General features: G+C 37.8%; 1 protein-coding gene across 1 annotated transcript in view; it reads left to right on the top strand.

Annotated features, from left to right (window-relative positions):
- EIF3H (eukaryotic translation initiation factor 3 subunit H) overlaps nt 1-22,991 on the top strand; it is an 89,557-nt gene that overhangs the window by 15,661 nt on the left and 50,905 nt on the right. Inside the window, exon 2 of the mRNA XM_063327434.1 lies at nt 7,314-7,470. Coding sequence (XP_063183504.1) covers nt 7,314-7,470 — 157 coding nt within the window. The remainder of the gene's footprint in view (nt 1-7,313; nt 7,471-22,991) is intronic.

Raw genomic sequence — 22,991 nt, 5'->3', positions numbered from 1 at the left:
TTTTCTAGACTGAGCTTCAGGGTGAGCAAGGTACAGCTTTTCCAGCCGTGCCCCAAAGAGTGCACACAACCAGTTAATGTTCAGGAAGGAGGCATAAAATGCCTCTTGGCCTGTCACTGACTTTGAGTTGTGCTTTGAGTCAGCGGCTTACTGAGATAAAACAGCACGGTATATTCCATGTTGCTTCATGCTATGTGTGGATATTATCACCTACTTCGTCCTTTTGCAAAACAAAACCACAGGAGAGTGTTGAGTTGGATGGCTGTAAGCACATTACGAGGCAGGAGGTAATATGGAAAACCATTAAGGTTCCTATAATTATAGGTTGGTAGGGTTCCTAAACCAAGTAGAAGTAACTGAAAATATTGATGTTAAATCAATAATCTGTTAGGATTTGAGTAGTTTTCTTCATCTTGATGTACATATTGTGGAGCTGCACTACTTTTTGAAGGTTACTGATGTTCCCTTTTGTACATAATAATCAGAAATCTTGAGGTTTACAGACTAAGCGGGTGATATGGTACCAACTGACGTAATAAATCACCCAGGGAACAAAAAGCTTTAGGTGCTTTTCGTGTGCTTCCTAATAATCAAAAGTATTCAAATAATACTGGAGCACGTAACATCCCCCCACCCAGCCAAAAAAAAAAAAAAAAAAGCCCTACAGTTCAAGATGGAATATTCTCCGTTCAGTCCTTCAGTTCAACATGGATTTCCAAAACAATTTGGTACTGAGGACCTACATGAGACAAAACTAACGGAATCCTATGTTTTATAATTTCAGCGTTAAAATAGTTAAAATATATGTAGTGTCCCCTGCTTGAGGCCCACCTCAGACCAGCTGAGTTCAGGCTCAGCTCCAGGAAATTTCCACTCTCACGTCAAAAAAGAGATTTTGATATTTGCACCTGATTGAGATGGTATGAAATGGCACGCATCATTCTGTTATGCGTTCTATATAATTATTGTTCTTAAGCCCCAAATTTCTGGCAAGTTCAGAAATAAGATTTTAACATCTGGTGTTTATTACCTGCTGAGTGACATAAAATGTAAGCATACTATTCCAAGAACTGTATTTTCAAAGGCTTTGTAGATGTTGGTGTTGGGGCTCTAGCCAGTCAAGATAAAGGTAAAACATTGTGGGGCGTTTGAGGCCTTCTGTCCAAAGGATGACTATTATACTTGCTAGATAGAACAATGAGGGCTAAGACTCGTTATTTCTGAACTTGCTGTTCAGAAACAACACTTTTTTTAAAGTTGCCTTGGTTTTCAGGTCTACTCAGTGTTGTCCTTTTGGTCGTAGATTTTGTACAGTATGTTCAGATTAAGTATCTCTCTGCTTACTTGTCAGGGAATTAAAATAGCTTTATTTTTGGCCACCAATCATAGTTAAAGTTGAAGATACCTGTCAAAACAATTACTTTAAGATGTTGAAGGTCCTAATGGAAAACAATAATTTTTCTTTTTACTTCTCCTGACATAAAATTGGTCTAAGTTCTAAGAGCTTTTATTCCAAAGTTGAGCATGAGGAAGAAAAGAATAAATGTTTAGACATCAGTCATGTCGGAATGGTCAAAAAATCAGCACTATTGAATAAGAAAACTTAGAAAAAATTCAAAAATCTCTGCAGATGATCTAGAATATGCACGTAAGTGAATTCAGGTTTGATTGTCACTAGGGATTGTCATATTTATCAAGATTAGTATAACATGGAAAATTCAACTTCACCTCTAATTTTCAGTTCTCCTCATGGCATGACTTTATGTGGTGGCAGTCTTGCATCATGTAGCTTCGTATCCAACACCTGAAGGGACTACGGTATCAACCTGATTTTGTGCTTTTGACGTGGTATCTGTCAGTGCTTTCTAGAACATGTTTCTGTGGACTGTGCTGATTAAGTTGGAATTTTTTATGTGTCATTGTAAACATCTGTCTCCTTAATCATCCAGAGGAGAGCGTTATGTGTATTAGACATATGTTTTCTTACTCTTGACCATTGCAGTGGTATCTTTAATTTACTGCAGAGCTCCTTTTCTCCTGGCAGGAAAGTTGAGAGACTTTGTTACTGCCTTATCAAGTGGTGCTATAGCCAGGAGACAGATCAGCTCAAGGCAAGTTTTTGCTTGGTCAGCTTCCAGAACTTCTCATTTGTAAGTGTAGGAAAAGCATTTGTTTGCAGTGTGTCTATAGCAAAAAAACCCAAACCAACCCCAAACCCCCAAAACCCCCAGCCCCCCAAAAAACCTGCCCCACCTCATCTGGAACTACTAAAAAATGTTAACGTTGTACATGTTTCACTATATCTTGCTCTGGATTTCTCTCTCTTCCCATCCCACAAGTCTTTGTTTAAAAGCAAAGCTGTTCTGCACTTACCTGAGGATTTCAGAACTCTCTGATTTTTTTAATCAAATTTCATTTTTGCGTAGCTAACTTGGTAAAGTTTCATCACAACGCAGCTTGTAGATTTGCTTTTGGTGTAGTGTGAGCTAGGGAAGCAGGCAGGGCACTAAATTAGCACAAAATTTGATGCGTAAAATTTGGTATGTCTTTTTTTGGATAGTATTAAATAGATTAACTCTCTTTTTTCCAGAGGTGCTGTATATGGTCTAGAGGTAGGTGTCCCTGCCCATGATCTTTAACTAGATGATCTTTAAGGTCCCTTCCAACTCTAACCGTTCTATGATTTTATGTGTGTCAGGTAGACGTCTTGATTCCAGGTATCCTTGAGTTTAGCATAATTAAAACTCAATTGCATGAGTCGTCGTTAGTAATCATTGTTGAGATCTATCCATTTACAAAACTACATTAACAGTTCTCCCTTGAACTTGGTCTGTGCAAGGAGTTTAAGTAAAATTGCTCATGCTGTAATGCTTAAATGTAAAAGTTTGTGGTTTGAGTTTTAAGAATTCATATGGAGAAGGCTCCATGTGTGATACGGATGTATTCAAAATATATCAGACACTATTAGTGGTAATAGCTTTCAAGCGTCTTTTGCAGAGCTAAATATTGATCACAGTTTTTCAGTAGTGTTAAATATGGAGAGGATGTGGCGTCGTGGCATCTCCCACATTTGATGCCCGTGTCAGTTATGGTTGGTTTGAAAACAGCTACATAACACAGTCTTATTTACACTCTCTCCCCATCCTCTCCCCAGATGCTGGCAATTGGTGCTAGTGGTTGTGCCGACAAAGCTTTCTTGGGTGGGAAAAAATGTTAAGCGTTCAAAAGGGCTTAAATACTTGATTTAAGACTGTAAATCAGCTTGTTACATCGTGTATCCAGTGGGCTAACAGAAGTTCTCTCATGTTTGATAGCGCATCTGTAAGGCACAGCACAGGTACTGGAAATCTGCTTTCAATGTGGTGTCTTTCAGCTCTCTGGGACACATTCATAAATGAATCTTCAGTGCTTTGATTTGCTGTTGTCTCTCTTCAGAGAAATACAGAAATGTGCATCTTGGCATATTCGTGTCCTTACAGTGGAATCTTCCCAGGACCGCCCCAAAGGCTTATGATACTTCAGCTGGCAGTTCATGTTACAGGTATTTCTGTAATGAGATACAAACTTCTGAAATTAACAGCTGTGATGTCGGGATGTAGCCAAAGTTAAAATTTGGCATTATACTCCTACAGCTAAAATATCTATCTTTGAAGTTTTTAATAGTTTCAGAATGGTTCTTTTTTGTAGTATGACTATGTTCATGTTTGAGCAGTGCTTTGAAGATTTGAAGATTAGAAACACAGCTGAAGTGCAAACTTTTTTTTTTTTTTGCCTTTTTTGTTAATTGAGGATTAATGGCCATTAAAATCTCACAAGTGGCTACTCCAAGTGATTAAATTGCTTTGGTTTTTTGAACACTAAATTTACAAGGCTGTGGGACTCTTGAGTTTTATTTAGTAGCTATTTGTATATTCTTTTCTAAAGAGTCTTTGTGTACCTAAATATTTCTTACATAATAAATCAAGCTTCGTACAATCATTGAGTTATGTGTTCAGAGGTATCAGAATTTAGAAATTTGATTTTTTTTTTTTAACAGTAAGTCAAATTACTTGATATATTTTCTACTTGAATACATAGCCTTTCCTGGTTAGCCAGCTGCATTACTTAAATAGCAGTAACCGTTGAAATGTGGTTTGGTTACTGTTAATTTTATGTAGCAACGGTGTAGCAGTGAAGGGTCCAAGGGTATTTAAAAACAATTATAGTTTGTACAAAGAGGCAATATCTTTTATTAGATTAATAGGTAAATAGGAATTGTAAGTAGTGTTTGGAAAGTGAATCAGCATTGGATGAAAGATGGGTTATTCTGATGTTCACTTAGATTTTTCTGGGATTTTTTTTTCCTGTGTCATTTGGAAAAATTGATTTGTATTTCTTAGTGTGTTGTGTTACTTGCGTTATTTATATTAACACTTCTTACATTTATTTTCAGAACAATAAAACTATTCTGATTCTGTTCTTATGCTTCATCATAACATCTTTTTGGGGAAATTTCTAGATACACGTTAGGGTTTTTTTTTGGGGGGGTGCGTGCATGGTTTAATCAATGTAAAGTGTTGGTTTGTGCAGTGAAATCAGGAAATGTCATGACACTGTCATTTATATAGTGATCAGTTCGTCCTGTTGTATCTAAACTAACAAACAAATGGAAACGACATTTTAGGTGTTTGAAACTGGTCTTGTTATCTCTAGAGAAGTGGGTTGACTTCACACTTGAAGGTCTGTTGTTAGTACTGAGGCGCGAGTCCCAGTGCATGTTTCCCTCTTGGTTATATGGTAGTATTTTGATGGCAGGTTTTTCAATCCAAGTTTAAGAGCCTGCTATACTAAAGGCTCGTGTCGTATGCACTAAATAAAACTCTCTAGAACAAAACCCAAGAATCGCATGTCATTGGATGCATTTCTCAGACTTGTTTGTTTATCTTCTATAAATGATTTCGGTAGCTAATGTATTTTCCAGTGCAGTCATAAACCTGAAGTTCTGCAGCTTGCTAACGGGTGTGAAATTTAGAGTATTGAGTTCATGACCTTCTGTGCTACCTTTCTCAGACTCCGTCAGAAAACTGACTTGCAGGTAGGACTAAACTGGGGTCTTTATCTCCCTGGATGATATCTGCTGTGGTCTTCAGGCTGGAGATTGAAAATGGCAGACTTATGTATGCGATTACTTCGTTGTGTATTGGGTTGTTTGGTTAGCATTGAAGAGTTTTGAACTCTTAGTTTTATCTCCCTGAAAAATCATTGGTACTCGATGACAGCTCATGCTCTTTTCATTTGTGGCTGCTTTCTGCGAGCAATTATCATCAGAAATGCTGTGATAAAATTGACATCGTGTCACAAACGCTCCTGGAATGGAGTCAACGGGCAAACAGGATTCACAGTAACAGGGGCAGTCAATGTACATAGAAAACTGAAGAGCAAATGAAGAGAAAAATACTGGAAAAGGTGAAGTTTACAAGACTGTAAAGATATTGAGAATAGTTATGCAGTTAGGCAGAGAGCATGCTGGGCTGTACTCTGTCCAGTGAATTATGGGTTCCTTGACTGCAGAAGACAGAGCTTATGGCAAATGTATGATAAACCTTAACTTCACACTAAATGCAAGTTGAATATTATTTATATGCTGGCTCTGTAGTAGAAGGCATCCATCTTCTATGTCTAGGTGATCTCGAACTTGTGTTTGCTGTACTGCTTTCAGCATTGTTAAATTCTACTTCACTGCCCACTGATCTTAATTTCTTTACAGTTTGCCCATGAAATGAGATTTATATAGCCAAAGTACCGTTTTATCTCTCTGCTTGGTAGACCTCTTTTGACAAATTGGATAAAAAGGTAAGTCCTCAAAGGACCTGAGGGACAGATGTAAATGTGTATTGGGGTGGAACAGTGTTCTCTACCTGTGATTGAGAGGCTCCAGTGTGAGTGTATCCGGATGCAAGAGAAAGCAGAAGTGACTGGTATTGTGAATGAACAATCAACCGATGGGTGTTAGTCCTTTTCAATACTTACATCCAACTTAGTTGGAAAAAGGTATTTGTTTTCCATTCTCCTTCCACCTCACAAGCAGCCTGTATACGTAACTCTTGGTTTCCCATTTTACCCCAAGAAGACAATGTGTTTGTAAAGAATTTGTTTTCTAGTCACTTTTTTCTTCTATTTAACCTATATTGTGGCATTTTAATTCATTAGTGTTGTTTTTCAAAACTGTGACATAAAGTTCTACTAAGCAGCCAAGGAGAAAACTACCGACAAATATATATTCCTGATATGTAAATTAACTTAACTTTTTTTTTTCCCCTGTAGAATGTTCACTAAATACCAGTATGTGTACAAAATCTGTTCTCAGGGTGGTTGAGCTGAAATCCATTATGCTAATCTGTTTGCCAACAGACATTAAAGTGCTATTGCTTTAATGACAACATAGTTATCAGACATTTTCTGGTGCATTTTGCTTGGATGGATTAGGATTTAGTGAAATAAAACCCACTTGTGCTGGACAAAGTATACGTTCTTTCAAGTCTCTGATTGTGGTTAGTGTCTTATCTTGTTCTGGTTCTTGTTGTTAAGCATAAAATTTTACTTAAGTGTAAAGTGTTTCTGTCAAATGATTGGCTATTTTTGAGTGGTTTTGTTCATACTGTTTCAATTTACGGTATCATCTCATGAGAATTATTCATTGTGGAGTTCAGACTTAGGGAAGGAAGTGAGAACTGTACTATTAAAAATACGCTGAGTAATTTGTGCTCCTTTTTTCATTCTTCTGTCATTCATTATTCTTAAATATTCTCTGACACATAGTTTACAAAATATAAATTACATGATCATCTGAAGTAAAACTGCAATGAGATGTAATTTTGAAGGTTAACACAACTGAAATTTGGTGCATTTCATGGCTTTTAAAAATTTGCTACCAGTTTCTGCATAGTTACTTTCAAGGTTTTGTGGTAGTTTCTTGTGCGGTGTTTCCCTCAGGGGGGAGCTTATTGCCCCTACAAAATAGCTTTTAACAGGTACAGCAACAAGGTAAAGTAAAAAAGATCAATATTTCATTTTAGAAGGGTGTTGCAGAAAATTGGTTTAGAACTGTATTTTGACTGTTCATTTAATGGTCTTTTTTTTTATTCTCCTGTAATATTAGGATATCCTCCAGTTCTTCAACCTGTATTAAAATTGCTGGTGTTTAAGCCGGTAGTTCACTTGGTTTGGGGGTCTAATTTATGCAACACTTCAAGAATTTAAAAATTCCAAATATATAGTTTGAGGACAGAAAAAAACCCATTGCATAATATGATTTTCTTGTCTTTGTGTCCTAGGTTGTGTTAAAGATCATTAAACATTACCAAGAAGAAGGACAGGGGAATGAAGTGGTCCAGGGAGTGCTGCTGGGTCTTGTGGTGGATGACAGACTTGAAATCACAAACTGCTTCCCTTTCCCTCAGCATACAGAAGATGATGCAGACTTCGATGAAGGTAATGGTTACAGTTTTGCAAAACTTTAGGGTAAAAAAAAAAAATAAAATAAATTAATAAAAATCCCTATGTGCAAAGAAGGATTTTTATTTTGTTCCCCACAGTGACAGAAGCTTCTATGTGATCAGAAAATGGTTTTATTTGACTTGAGGTATCAATGGGTTAACTCACAGTGCCATCCTGCATGTCCAGCTGAAATCTCGTCTATGTAAGAAAAGTTAACAGCGATAAATACCGTATTATATGATACACTTATTTTAGAGTAAGACTGTGCACACAGGAAGTTACATAAATTTCCAGTCTGTAATTCGTATAGATTTTAAAGCTTTTTACGAAAATGGCTGTGTGTGTATTATGTATGTATATATACATGCACATATGTATGTAGTCAGGCCTGTAGATTGCCTCTCTGTAGATTGATTTGTGTGTGTTAAGTACTCATTGAAAGCCTGGAGAGCAGAACTTTGTCAGTGTAAAAGGGACTGGTTAACTTGAAATCTGGGTGATATTTTTGCTTCTCCAAGTGAGGTAGAAGTAGCATCAGTGGTTTCTGTCTGTCTTGGTGTTTCCTTGATGGTCATTGCCACTGTAAGTCAGTATAATTGGCTTGACACAGAATGGTGTAAAACTTATAAAGTAAACTCGAAAGGCTTAAAATTCTAATCTTGGTAATGTGTGTGTGTGTTTAATGATACTAGCAGAAACGCTTCTTTGCTAGGCCTTAAAGAGAGACAGTTTAACTTCAACAGTAACTAAAGACGCAATATAGTCAAAGTAGTTGCTGGAAGCATGAGTCTATCTAATTTTGATAATTCAGTATAAGTGAGATTACTTAAAGTATAAACTGCTTTTTCTTGCTTATAATGAGGTTATTTATTATTAATATTTTATCTTATTATAAGAGAATCTTAGACTCTGCCTTTGAAACAAGTAACTTTAAGAATTCTTCGCAAGTTGGTAGGGTTTCTTAACTGTTTATTGCTTCTGTTGTGGGATTGTACAATTTGCTATATGAAGAAAACCCACGCAAAACATAAGGGAATCTTGATTCTCCTACATTAAAATGGTGCTTGAGTCAGAACTGTATTTTATTAAAGCCTAAAAGATGTTTTAAAGATTCCTCCTCTTCTGGAGCTCTTCAAAGGATTGGAGTAATTAAATTTTTAATTGGAGACCATGCTTCAATTTTTTCTGTAGAAAATGGTTAAATTATTTCCGTGTAGCTGATAGGCAAGCAAGGAGTGAAATAAATTTCTTAGTTTCCGAGATGGATTATTATTGCTGTAGATGACTGCCATGCTGAAGCTGTAAGCCTGTGATCTTGTATTCGAGGTTCAGCTGTTTCTACTTGGAAGAAACTTTATTCCAGGAAAGTGACTCTTGTTACCAGTCTTTCTTTTTCCCTTTTTAGCAAATAGGCAATAATCCTGTCATTAAGTACAGTGCAAAAGGCAATGCTTGTGGAGCTTCCCTCACCTGGATGCGTTACCTTGTTGACTTTCTGTTCCTGTGCTGCAGGCACAGAAAGAGCAACCTGTAGCCGGAGTGGAAAGTGAACGCACGCCTCTAGCAGTGACAGGGAATTTGCAGCCAGGTCGTGGGAGCTTGCCTGTGCTGAATCACAAAATCATTTAGACCTTTAAGATCATTGAGTCCAACCAGTAACCCAGCACTGCCAAGTCCACCACTAAACTGTGTCCCCAGTTGCCACATCTACCTGTCCTTTAAATACCTCCAGGGATGGTGATTCAGCCACTTCCCTGGGCAGCCTGTTCCAATGCTTGACAACTCTTTTAGTGAGGAAATTTTTCCTAATATCCAGTCTAAACCTCCCCTGGTGCAACCCAGGGCCGTTTCCTCTCATCCTATCACTTGTTAATTGGGAGAAGAGACAAACCCCGCCTTGCTACAAACTCCTTTCTGATAGTTGAACCCTGTGAGACAACCTCAAGAGATGTTTTGTATTGCTTTTCATCTTCCCTAGCCTCTACCGTATGAATCACAGAGAGGTTGCCTCTGTATTCTTCTCAGTGAAATACGGTTAAATGGACTGAACCATTTGGGCAACGCACGGTGCCCGTGTTCATTCTGCATTCCCTTTACTTAGGGCCTGGTCAGCCCTGTGACCTACGTGGTAGAGGCTGGGGAAGGTGAAAACACAAACAAAATGGCTCTTGAGGTTGCCAGATGAGCATTAGGTACTTTTTTAGGCTCTGTATGGAGTTGTCTTCTGTCTTGCCATGTGAAAAACACTAATGTTTTATAAATACTTCTTGTTTGTTTTCCCTGGAGCTGTGTTTCTGTACGCAAGCATCTGGTCAGATTTTCAGATGATTCTGTTTTTCTTCTAGATACAGGTACTCCAGCAGAGAAATCTCTTGTTATATTTCAGAACCTTAAAATTCAGGATGCTAAAAACCAAACCAAACAAGGGCACCTCCCTCCCCCTAAGACTTGTAGGTTACATCAGTATCACAACTGGCTTTATATAATTGCACAAATTCAGGCCCAGAGATATGGAAGGAAAGAATAAGGGTCTTGGCATTTTAGTGCCTCCATCACCCAGAATGATAATTAACATTGTTCTCTTTGGTCAGAATAAAGTTGTATTTTCTTTTCTTCTTGCTTAGTGTGCATATATATATTTTAAAATCCCTGCCCCCCCTCCCCCCCAAGATTCTCAATAGAAACAATCCTATTGAGATTCCAAGTTTCTGGGCCTGTGGAAATCATTTCTTAGTGGACTGTTGGTTGTACTTGATGTTATGTTTCTGCAGGCACTGTTGCACTGGCTGAAGGGCCACACTCAGCTGCCCTTCTCCTGAGGGGATGGAACTGGGAGCAACCACGGTGCAGTTATTTGTTGGTAAACCCCTAATTTGCTGTGCTGAGAATTGAATGAATACACCCCCAAAATCATTTCTTCTATATCATTTTGCAGGAGCTCTAGGAACAGGTCTCCTGAAAAATACTCATTTGCCTTGTGGTCTTGAGGTGGTTGTTGTCAAGGGAATTGAGCTTACGTACAGGAGGGTGATATTTGAGCAAATAAACTGTTGGATAATTGGCAAGAGACATTTAAGCTCATGTTTTCCTTTTTTAAACTGAGTGAATCTAATGTAAAACACATTTTTGAGGGTGCTAAGAAAGTATCCTTAATTTGAACTTGAAATAGGTATGCATGACATTTAAGAATCAGTTTGATAAAGATGTATTTCTAACTTGTTAGCAACAACCATTTCTTCAGATATGATTAGATACGCTTTTGTTATGCTGCCATTTTGTCTCTTGCTGCTAATGCCTGAGATAATACTAAGTTTTGTCTATTTGAACAAAATAGATCTATTTTCTTTGAAGGAAGCAACAGAATTCCTTCAAAGATTAGATTTTTGATTTAAAACAAACAACATACCCAAGCTTGTTCTTTTAGCGCAAGAACGTTTTTTTAGTGCAGTTTGAATTGAACTATTTCTAGAAACTACGGAAAACATGAGAGGTTTTTTTTAGCTTCAAGTAATTCTTGTTATAAGTCTGGGAGGACTGTCTACCATTTCTGAATTCACAGGTGTTTTTCATCTTGGAAAGTTTCTCCTGCAGTGTCGTCTTCCTATGATTCGTTTTACAAAGTGTAATTTTTTGGTAAGATTTTCCTGTCAGGGAAGTCTTAAACACCTAGGTTGGCCTGCTGCTGCCAGAGCACAAGATTTTTGGAGGGGGCGGGAGGGTTCAACCCAGCTCTGTGTTAGAAATCTGTAGGTGAAGTTGAGTTGATGATGTGTGAGGTAATGAAGGAAAATTGCAGAACGGGGGTATGTTGTTGAGTCTTCAACAAAAGATGCTTCAACACGATGTTTTGGGGCTGCACTCTGGACTTTTGGGCAGGATTTACTTTTCAGGTAACTGTGTTGCCTTGTTACTAGTGCACTTAAATCCTCATAGGTATTGAATTTATTTCTCAAAACACAGATCTTAAAATTAAAATTTGCTTTCAGTTATCTTATGTGTACAAGCCCTATTCTTGCACCCCCACCCCTTCCATTCTCCACCTGATGGATTCAACTCTTGTTTAGGGAAAATCAGATTTATGCTCTAAGGATTTTTGGCTTAGGCACTTCTGTGAAATGATGCAGTACCCCAACTTGTCTTTGTGAGGGTAGTTTTCGGAGAATTATTTTCTCTTTAGGGCACTTCCCAGCTTTTGTTTGAGCATAGTTTTGCTTTCTTTCAGTTAAGGTTTACAAAAAAGGTGTAATGCATGAACATATTTCTTCCTAAGAAATAGATGTTTTAATTATTCTTGACTAAATGGTGTCTCTAAGTGACGTGTTAAGTTCAGTCCTTTGCACTTCACTATTTTTATCTTTAGTGCTGTTCATCGAGTAGCTCTTCTCCCTGTTTAAAGGGAATTTATATTGCTTTCGTGGAAAGCAACAGTTAAAAATATAGTATACATCTTGTAATTCTTTATAGGTCTTGTGAGACATTATTTTATAAGGTATTTTGAAACAGATACTATTTCAACCTGATATATTTTAGTACCTTACTTGCAAAGCTGAGATAATAAATGAAGTGCTGTGGTAATTATGCCAATAGAAACTTTGAGACAGTTCTATAATGATACATCAAAATAAGTTCTAGATTATGGTAACTTTTTCTTCTTTTGTAACTATGCAGAGTTTTCATTAGATTCCTTCTGAAATGCTTCAGATGAAAAGGTGATGCTGCCTTCTTTTTCCCACCCCTTCCTGCCCCCCAAAATGATTTTTACTTTCTTACCTGAGGTTAATTTTGTTTTTCAATTTTCAGGTTAGAAGTATCTAGATGATTAAAAATCCTAATACCTGTATTTTTCTGTGCTGTAGGTTGTTATTTAGTTGTATCATCGGTAACGAGTAGAAGTGACAGTGTAACATTTCCACAAACACACTCACCCTTTCTTTTACTTGTGGCTTCTATTTAACCTCAAATGAATGCAGTTGCATTTGGAGAAACACGTCCTAACTCCTATAGGGTACTTTTTCAGGGTTTTGATGGGCCAGAGATAGCATCAATTCATACTGCCGAGCCTTACCTCCAGTGTTGCCCGTACCTGCGATACGTGATCCTTGCAGAAGCAGAGGCTTCAGGTTGCTAGAAAGAACACGCTTGCAAAAGTTAATTTAAGATAAAACAATGAACTGAATGTGTGCTTTTGAAGTGTTGCCTGCTGCAGTGGGAATGAAGTGAGCGTTGGCTGTGTTAAGGCCTTTCCTGGTTTATTGGAGGACGTGTTCTTGGGGATGCATTTCCTGAAGTGACGCCTGTGGTCTGCTAGGCTGGTTTGATGTTATTGGTGCTTCAAGACCAAAGTCACACGAGTCCTTATGCTTTCCAGCATCCTGTGTCTCAGTGCACAGGTGTGGTGGTGTTTGGTGGGTGGTTTTAGGTTTTTAAAAAGCATCTTTTAAAAAGGCTACTGTTTTCTAGAGTGATATTTTCTCTTTTATTAAGCTAATAGAGTAGCTTCACAAACAGCCTTGTGAGTACAACTGGAACCCCTAAGGTGCCTGAAACCCCTGTATGGTCAAACCAGAATCTCCCAGGCAGCACATATATACCTATAGGGGCCAAATGGACTACGTAAAAGTTGATTTCTTTTGCTAGTAATGCTGTAGAAGTCCCGATGTCATTAAATCACAGCCCCCTAGCTGTGTTGATTCATCTCCTTTCCGTAAAGGCTTCTGTCAACACTAGATTCTTACAGTTTTTCTTGTGAAAACAGCTTCCAGTTATTCCCGTTTAAAATCTGCTAGTATTATAACTTAACTTAAAGGTTTATCTTAATGTTGTATCTTAAAGGCATATCTTTTATTTATCTTTTATTGTTGCAGGACAGAACTTGAACATGCTGTAACTGTGTTCTGAATAGGCAGACGCAACTTCAGCTGACCATTTTTTTTCTGGTTTTTGCTTAGGTTTATTCTCTTTAGGTATAACAATTGGCAAAAATAGAGAAGGTCGTGTGTATTGTCTTTTATTGTAAGAAAATGGAACGTTTATGAAATGCAGAAATCCAGTTATATGAAATTTGAGTTTTATTTCGCTGAGGACAGGGAACAGATGATTCAAAAGCTCCTAAATCACAGCCTTGGTTCTGGCTCCAATTTAGTATGGAGCTGTATGTTTCACTTTGTGCTCTATGTGAAAAGAATATTGAATTGTAAGGTGGATTTTTTTTTCTGTATCATTTGGGTGTAAAGAATGCATGAAATAGTCTGTAGACTTGATAAGGATTTATTTATAAGAGAAATTCAGGTGATTTTGATACAGGCTGGATGGTCACTTGCTAAACGTGGAAAACAGTCTTGTCTAGGCTTCTGTGTTTTGAGGCTTTTTTGTGGGTTGCCAGAGCTGATATTGGAATATACTGATTGACAGAGGGGTTGGTTATTAGGTGTGCTTAGTTGTCGTGTCATAAGATGTATCATGTAATCAAGATTCTTTAATAAAGCTGCTAATCACACCTGAGTTATTTTGTACTTTACCTGTCACTGGTGCAATTCTTCATTTGTTTCCTAAAAGGAAACTAATATTGACACTGTTTGCGTAATTGTAATGGTTCAGTGGAGTAGCAGGCATGCAGCACGTCAAAGGTTTTGTGGAAGTTTTCATACTGTGCAGACTTATCTCTGCTGGAGGCTTTTGTCTTTATCGGGCAAAGAAATTCAGATAAAAGGCTACTTTTCACGGCACGTACGTGGACTTGTCCGTATCGGATACGGCATCGTCCCACAAAGTATGTTTTTGTAATATAAAGCCCTAAGAAAAAGCGCTGTTAAGTACCCGAAGTACAGGAGAGGAAAGTGAAGAGTCGGCGCGGGTGTCGCCGTCTGGGTGGCGGAGCCCCGGCCCGGCGGCGGCCGGAGGAGCCCCGTTAGGGGGCACTCGCGCCCCGCGCACCGGCGGCCGCCGCGCCGGGAGAGCGGCGCCGGGCGGGTAAACCCCCTCTTCTGCCCATCGGGGTCATGAAATCGGCGATACAACTGTACTCCGAAAAATACAAAAGTGCATTGAATTAAATACAGCTCCACTGACTTCAGTGTTTTGGTGTTCCCCCCCCCGTTTCTTAAATCGGCCTAAATGTGCTGCTTGTTCTAAGGAACCATATGTATAGAGGGAGAGAGATGGGTAGAATTCAATTCAGAGACTTTGGGGTGTGTGTCTATATGTACCCCAGAAGCAGAACAGGAGCTTTCTTGTTTTGCAGGTTCTCTTCTCTTCCCAATCCTACCACCTGTAACTAAGGAAGAGGAGATGGCACTTGTGATGGATTTTCTTAGTTTATTTAAGTAGGTTTATACTCCTAGACTTAAAAACTGCATATAAACGATTCCTTTTCTGATAGTATCGCATGAAATGCCTGAAATGCTTTGTTTATTGCATTTCTGGATTTTCAAGTTGATTTTTACTGGAGAGGCAATGCTTTAAAGTGGTAGGTAAATCCGTTTGTTCAACGTTTGATTTTGGATCAGAAAAGAGAAATCATGTTGCTCTTTAAAGCACCAGGCATATTAAAGTTTTATTTAAATCCAGTTCCATTAAGATTTTGCTGCAAAAGTAGTTAGTGTAATTTGCTTTTAAACACAGAAATGCTGCACATTTTTTTTTTTTAAGGAAACATATTTCATGGCATTTTTCCTTGAGTAATTTTAAACATAAAAACCCTGTGGTTGCCTAAAATCTGAAAAATTCAGTCATAGTTTGTTTGATTTTTTTTTTTTTAATAACCCACAATTGCAATGGATATTAACATATCTAATACTTTCATGCTGAATGTTACTGAAAATTATGCTTAAGAATAATCACTTAGTAATCCTAAAAATTAAGTTAGAGAAGCATCTATTTTAAGTGATAAGTAGTTTACTGTATGTAACTATTTTGTAGCAGCGTTAGAATGAGCTGGAAGACTGCATCCAGCTCGGTTTTGCATTCAGCCATTTCACTATATGCAAGTTTTGACCTTGAAGCCAGGAGGTTTTTTACTTCATATTTTGTGTTCTATATTAAAGGTATTCTTTACTTACAATCATGATGTATGATCATTTAGTTTGCTATATGGATATTTCATATAGTTTTGTAACACTTGCAGAAACTCATTAATTTTTATGTAATCAACAATATGAAAGTACAATTTTTTTTTTATTTTCTGCAATTTACGTAAAATACTACAAATTGGCTAGTCAGAATTTGATTTTTCTTGCTAATATGATCAACTCAACTCTGACTAAAGACATTAAAGTGCACAGAAGAGGATAACTAAATAATAGAAGTATATTCGGGTGTTTAATATCTGTTCTTTGATTTCAGATATCAATCTCTGAATTTTATGCCTATGTTATAGTTTGTGATAGTGATTTGAAAACAATAAGCCTTACGTTTACTGTTTATTAGGGGAGAGACACTGTACTGGTTATTTAAGAGTTACAAAGAATCTAAAGGTTGTTTGATTTTTTTACAAATTCAATTAATGTATTATTTGTTCAGTTTTGGGAATATACGAGGACTTTGAAATAGGAAAATATTTATATTCCTCCACACTTATAATCACACATATGGAAATGACCTCATGGTTGTGTTTTATCATTAACTTCTGGAAATATTATGGTAAACAATATCTAATATGCTAGTTCCTATTAAAAGGACAGACTCCCGAGTAATTCTTTTAGCTGTTCTACTACAGGTTAAGTTATGAAATAATATTGCTGTGAACATATGGCAAAGGTGAAACTTACTGGCTTTCCCCCGCGCCCCCCCCCCCCCAAGTGCTCTGTCATTTACTGAGCATTTGAGTTTTGCTGTACTGCAATTCAGGAAAAAAGTCTGGGTATAACCATTTGTATTTTCAGGAAAAAGACGTTTTTTTCAGGCAATTGCTAGAACGCGTGATAGATATCTTGGTAGATCCTGTATTCATCTTACCCAATGGAGGTAGGTGCCTTCGTGAGTGCCTAGAAGTTAGAAAAGTAGAAGCTTTAGTCTACCTCTGTGTTTGGAGGAAGTAAAGCTTTATCCAGAAGGAAACCCAGACCGTGTAAAGTCAGTGTTGTCAATTCTGGTAGATACTTTCTGCGTCATCCTTGATGGTGACTCTTCAGTCTTGGACAACATACTCCAGGTGTGGACACTTGCATTGGGCTGCCTGGATTGCGCTCTCAGCGCTTTTTTGCGTGTTTTGTTTTGTTCTGTGACACGTCCTTTCTTAAGACACCGATTGCTTGTGGTCCCCGCGTTCCTCCCGTAGCTTTGCCCAGATATTTTGACTCTAAGCTCGTTTGTTCTTTTGGTAACACTTCACCCAGTGTGACTGGACCAAGAGGAAAAGAGTGCTCTTTTAACACCTTCTTATTACCTCTTTCCATTCCTCCTCCTTTCCTTTTTTTTTGCTAATACAAGTATTTAGCTATTTCCTTCCCTGAAGAAAGCTGCAATAAACTTGAGGGAGCTGAAGAAAAGCACGGCAAAGTGAACAAATCCCACGTGCTAATATTTTATTCTGAGAGGCAAAATGAAGGAAATGCCTATAGTTTTATTGAACAACAATTCAAAGCAATACATCTGGGTAAAAAATAATAGAAACTGATTGAAATAAGAAGTAGTAGTAAATTAAGAAAAATCTCTTTGGTTCTTGTTTCTTGCTCGCTAATGTTGTATGGATTTCTCAACTGCGTAATCTGGAAAAATTATGTAGCATTTGTTCTCTTCAGAAGAAAATTACACATACTTGAGGTATAGAACACATTAAACCCAAGTTGCACCTCTTTTCTTTACAGTGTTTATGCATATTTTATTGGTAGAAAGACAGAGATGAGTTACTGAGCCAAGGTTCAGTACTGAATATCGAATACTTGAGGAACAGGCTTGAAATCCATTTTGCTAATGGGAAACCTACTGCAACAGTGGAGTTGAAGGGATAAGATATGGATTCAAAAAGATTACTAAACTTAAAAGATTTTCTAGAGAAATACTAGTCTTTGATAGAAAAGAGAAAAAAAAACCCAAACCTTAATAGAGTTTAAGTTTAGATCTATATTTTAGCCTCATTTATTTATAGTTAATATATGTGGTTAAATCCGGTGGTACAAACAAAAATGAATGGAGAAACTGAAAAAGCTCAAACTGAGTAAATCTTGCATTTTGCTGTAGTGTGGTGAGACAGAGTATAGAATCTTAATAACAGTAAAATTTAAGGAAATAAAAACTTCTTTAAAGCTCTACCGGGTGTACGTAGTTGCACATTTAATACTGTATAGTAGGTTAAATTTATGTAATTCCTTATCGACTGTATCTGCAAAATGTATTTATTGCAGATAAGGTTGTTCTCGGCCATCTAACTTCAAGACATTTACTTTATTTTGGTTTGTGGTGTGTTGGTCGAGAAGTTGCTGTAGTATGCAGCTTGTCTTTTGTTTTACTGTTTGCTGAATACACAGTTTGATTTCTTTTATTGGATTACATGCTTCAGTTCAGCATAAATTCATGCAGTAGAAAAATACACGTTAAAATAGATTGTTTACTCTTCAGTAAAATACTGGTACGTTTTTGTAGGTTTAGTGTGATAAATCCGCGATGCAAATATTTATAGCCAACATGCAGCATTGTGGAGTTTTAGTCAATAATAGAAATGGAAAGATTTCTTAGAACTTTTTTAGAAAACAAGACGGGCATAGTCTTTGTGCGATATATTTAGGTCATAAGGGACATCTGCTAAGGATAATTTTTTAACACTTGCTAACAATCCTAATATAATATGGCCTATTCATCAGTCATATTGTTCCTGACTTGGCTAGTGTGGATTTTAGTGATTCCCGATGTGCATTCAGACTCTCTTAATTGCTAGTTTCTTGCTGTTCTATCTTATTGTTTTGTAGGACAATGCATAAGCGGGCACAGAATAATCATAATGGTTTCCCTGGCCATATTAGGCACCTCACAGAGATATATTTGCTGTGCGATGTGTGCATGTTTTTGCAAGTGGAAGTCTCGTTGAAACAAAATAAATCTTAAGGGGGAAATAATTCAACAAGATTTGAACATGCTATTCCATATGTGTGTTTGAATATATGTATATTTAAAAATATACGTGTGTGGATGCATATATTTTTTTTTATATATATATCAATCAAACTCTAATCTGTGTGATACATCTTGGAGCTTTTATACCGTGCATTTATGCAGCAGAGAAATTAGAGGGGTGAGTTAGGGAGGCACTACAGACACTGAACATGAGGATTTGAGAGATCTCGATAAACTGTTATATTGTGCCAGTTTTGTGCCTTTGGTTTGGAAAGAAAAGCTGGTTCAGAGATATTTGCAGTATAACTGAGATCTAATCTTTTATGTTCTTGTGAACTCGCAACTTCACTTAGCTGTAAAGCGTTTGACTCCTGAAGAGGTGCACGAAAGGTTCCTCGAACGAGCACATGCGAGCCAGCCAGGCAGATGGGCAACTCCGGGCTTCGCTGTTTGAGGGGAGAGAGGTTGTGGTGGGGTTTAGGTTTGGATATGGTGAAACAGGAAAGCTGACCAGCTGAAGTCTGGCAAAATTACTAAAAGGGGTATTTGCAATTTGATTTCCACGTGTAGATGGAAATAGATGCTCGTTGGTTTTGGGTTTTTTTTTTCCCCTTCTCCCTAGGACGGTTGTCTTTTGGTGGTTTTAATTTATTTATTTTATTTTTACATTTTTTTTTTAGCAGTTTGTATTGCTCCGTACTGTGTTCTTATCTACCAGTAGAGTCATAGCTGTTTGGTGCTTTCAGATAGCTGTTCTAATCATTAAGTGTTTTATCTTAATCCAGTTCGTGCAACTCTGAACTGTTTGTGATAGTGAAAGAAAAAAAAAAAAAGTAGAAATTGTAGCTTTTGCAGCAGGTTAGGGGAAGCTTTCTTTAGAGCTTACTCCAGGTGTTGCATCTTGTTTAAACTGGTCTTACCCCTCTGATCAATTTTGTAAGGAAACAAAAGGAATTTATTTGCTAGATTTGTTGCTCTGATTTTTACTCAGTTGTCTTAGCCAAGTACGATAGATGATCTTTAAAATCCCACATAGCTGCAAAACATGAAAATATTTCTTTTTCCTAATTCTTTAAGTGATTTTTAGTTCCGCTCTAGCAAAGCATGTTTAGGAAAATTGGTTTGGGCTATTAAAGCAATACCAGTGATCAGGAATAAATCAGCTGGTGGCTATTAAGTCAGTTGTTGAATACAGTTGAAAGACCATATTCTACGCAAATGTTGATTTCATTCAGAGTTTAGATCTATAGCTGTGTATGACTTAATTGAAGAATTTTATCGGACTTCATAGTTGTTCTCCACATTAAATAGTTGAGAATTTGATTCATCTATGCACCGTTGATTAAAACAGTTTGGCAAAAGCTTGATGTAAATTGCTTTACTTCAAGTATACTTTATGCAATGTACAGCGTAAGCATAGAGCTGCTGATTTTCTGTGGCTGCAGCCTGGGAGAAAGGGCTGAGGGAAGAGCGTTTGAGAAGGGAACTGCAGCCGCTGTTGTAAGGATGCGGTTTGGACACTGGGTGCCACTCCTGGTACACACTGAGCCTCCAAAGCCTTTCTCACGCGGTGGAACAAGCAGCACGCTTAAAAATGGAGGTCTTTGTTACTCAGGAAATTCTGAAGGTCTTCGTCCCCTGAGCCAAGTGGTTCTTCTAGTTGAAAAACATATTCCTGAGTGGTACAAGGAGTAATTAAAGCTAGAAGGGCAGGATTTTTTTATTATTATTTTAATTCTACTGAGGATGATTTTCTAGACTTGATGTGTTCCTCTCTGGTTATATAGCTCTCATCATGTACAAAAAAGACAAGGTCGCAGGGCCAGGTATTCAGAAACTAGACCAAACATGGCAATTCTCCTCAGGAATAGGAAGAATAATTTCCAAAGCAAAAAAATAGGAATGAGATATCTCCTTGGAAATTTTTGGTCTTTTTTTGTTGTGTGGTCGGTTTTCTTTTTTTTTTTCTTTTTTTTTTTTTTATGTCTTTTGGTCGTGTGCTTGTTAGAATAACACAGTGTCAAAAATGAGTGAGTGGTTTGTTACTGATGGAAGACTAGATGAAAAAAAAGTTGAGGATTGGTTTGGGATTAATCAATTTACAGAAACTAGAATTGGAGTCATATAGTGACGATTTCCAATAGGTACCAAGTGCTGAAGACAAGAGAAATGCTGAGGAGATGGAGTGAGGAGCTGGGAGTAAGAAGTGTTCAGATGTAAATTGGAACAAGGTTAGTGCTCCCATCCTGAAAACTGTGTAGCTCTCACACTGGGCAGCGTAATGTGATTTATGCTTTACTGTGCTCATGCCCGCAGGCGTCAGCTGGCTCTGGGTGTCCTCAACATTGTACAAACACATACTTGCTCAAACGTTTTAGAAACGACACAGGAGTTTAGGTGTCCAGGTCCTAATGGCTTTCAGTGGAATATTGGCATCTCTACCTGGCTAATTTGGAAACTGAAATTTCAGTTATAACTGAAAGGCAAATGGATGTTTGGAACACTAAATGCCATAGCATTTTAAAAATGTTAGACTTCGAAACCTGATTTCCATGCAAAAATTTTATCCACTCTTTTGTTTGAAGAGGAATTGGAATAGTGGGTCAGAAATTAAAATGTCCTTGGAGGGGAGGGAAAGCAAGACGCTACTTGAAATAACGAACGGCAGGGTGAGGGATGACAGAGTTCCTTGTAAAATTCTACTTTGATGCAGTGGTGCAGAATTAAAAACAAAAAGTCCCTCCATCCTCAAATGTAGAAATTTGAGCTCTTGGTTTTACTTTTTAAAATGACATTTGAAAACGGGTTCCTGTTATTCACAGTGCTCCATTCTGTGACGTTTGACTGAATCTTCCAAACCACTTTTCTTATAATGATGTTTCAAGTGAAAAATTAATTGATGTATTTGGATGTATAAAGCACAAAGTTAAAATGAGGAATAAATGTCAAATCATCTTTTTTTTTTTTTGTCTGCTTGCTGACAGCAAGCAGAGCTTATACTCCTTTTAAAGGTAAAGACTTTCAAAAGTAGTTAAAAATACTGACTGTGGTTTTAATTGAAACTTGCGTATTAAGTCTGTTAAAGTTGCTATTAAATTTTTTGGACTTTCCAGGACAAACACAATGGCCCACAGAAAACTATGGCAAACATGAGTCATTTGGTATCTCCTTTGTAATTAGCTAAGCTTTATGTAGATAGTGAATAATACAAAGCCACATTGGTTTCCGTGGTTTTGCCAACTGTGGCAAAAAGCCTGACTCTTAAAATAAGTATTTTTTAACTTTTTTTTTTCTTTTAAATTAGACCTTCTTATCGAAAGGCACCAGATACATAAGCAGAGCCAGGAATGAAAGAACTGGCAACAAACCTTCTTTTGTTGTCACCTGGAAATCTGTTAAATGGGCCACTTGAAATAATGAGTACGGCGTATGATAAGCCAGAGCCACCTGGGTTTTATTAGGCTACTCAATGCTTTGATCACAACTTTCTTTAAAGAGTTGTCTGTTTATAGTGTCAATGTTCCTTGTCATCGCTGAGATTTAGATTTTAATCTGACACAATACAAAGAGGGATTGCTAAAACCAAGGCAGTACTCAAATCAGAAATTGGTGTGGGAGAGATGCTAGTTCAAATTGTCAACCTTGAGACAAAGGCACCTGTTAAACAAGCCCTGTAATCTGAAACAGTAAATGATTTTCAGCGGATGTGGGACACATCTGCATCGTGCCGTGGAGAGCAGTGGTAATAACTGAGGCTTGCTGGGAGCAGACAGAGGAGTTCACATGGAGCGGTTGCGCTGCCGTCTCGGGTGGAGGGATCAGGGTGGGCGTCAATAAGGAGGTGTGTACGTTGGCGTGTTGCAGCCGTGTCCCTTAGGAGCTGGTGTCACGAGTAAGCACGGCTGCATCGCCATCTGCACAGCTCTGCATTGCACCGTGAAACAGCCGGCTTCTGGTCCAGCGTTTGGTTCCCAGCACTGCCCTCTGTACGACGTGAATGTGCTCCTTACAATTTTCCTTTGGTTTCCCTTCATGCATTTAAGTGGCACTTTAACATGAAAGAAGGAACACTTAGTTCCATCCTCTGATCCTGCTCATTTTTGTTAATAAATTAATAAAATCTGATCCATCTTAATAACTCGAATATGGGAAGTATCTGTCTTCATTTTTAATAAAATTTTGACGTGTCAAATAAGAGCAGTGAAGCTGGTGAAGGGTCTAGAGCACAAGTCCTACGAGGAGCGGCTGAGGGAGCTGGGGTTGTTCAGCCTGGAGAAAGGGAGGCTGAGGGGAGACCTTATCGCTCTCTACAACTACCTGAAAGGAGGGTGCAGCCAGGTGGGGGTCGGTCTCTTTTCCCAAGTAACAAGTGATGAGAGAAAACAGCCTCAAGTTGCACCAGGGGAGGTTTAGGTTGGATATTAGGAAAAAATTCTTCACCAAAAGGGTTGTTAAGTGCTAGAACAGGC

This window comes from Chroicocephalus ridibundus, chromosome 2 (assembly GCF_963924245.1).
Source record: "Chroicocephalus ridibundus chromosome 2, bChrRid1.1, whole genome shotgun sequence".
Lineage (NCBI taxonomy): Eukaryota > Metazoa > Chordata > Aves > Charadriiformes > Laridae > Chroicocephalus > Chroicocephalus ridibundus.
Note: the sequence above shows the minus strand (reverse complement) of the source record. Positions and strands in the feature narration are given on the sequence as shown.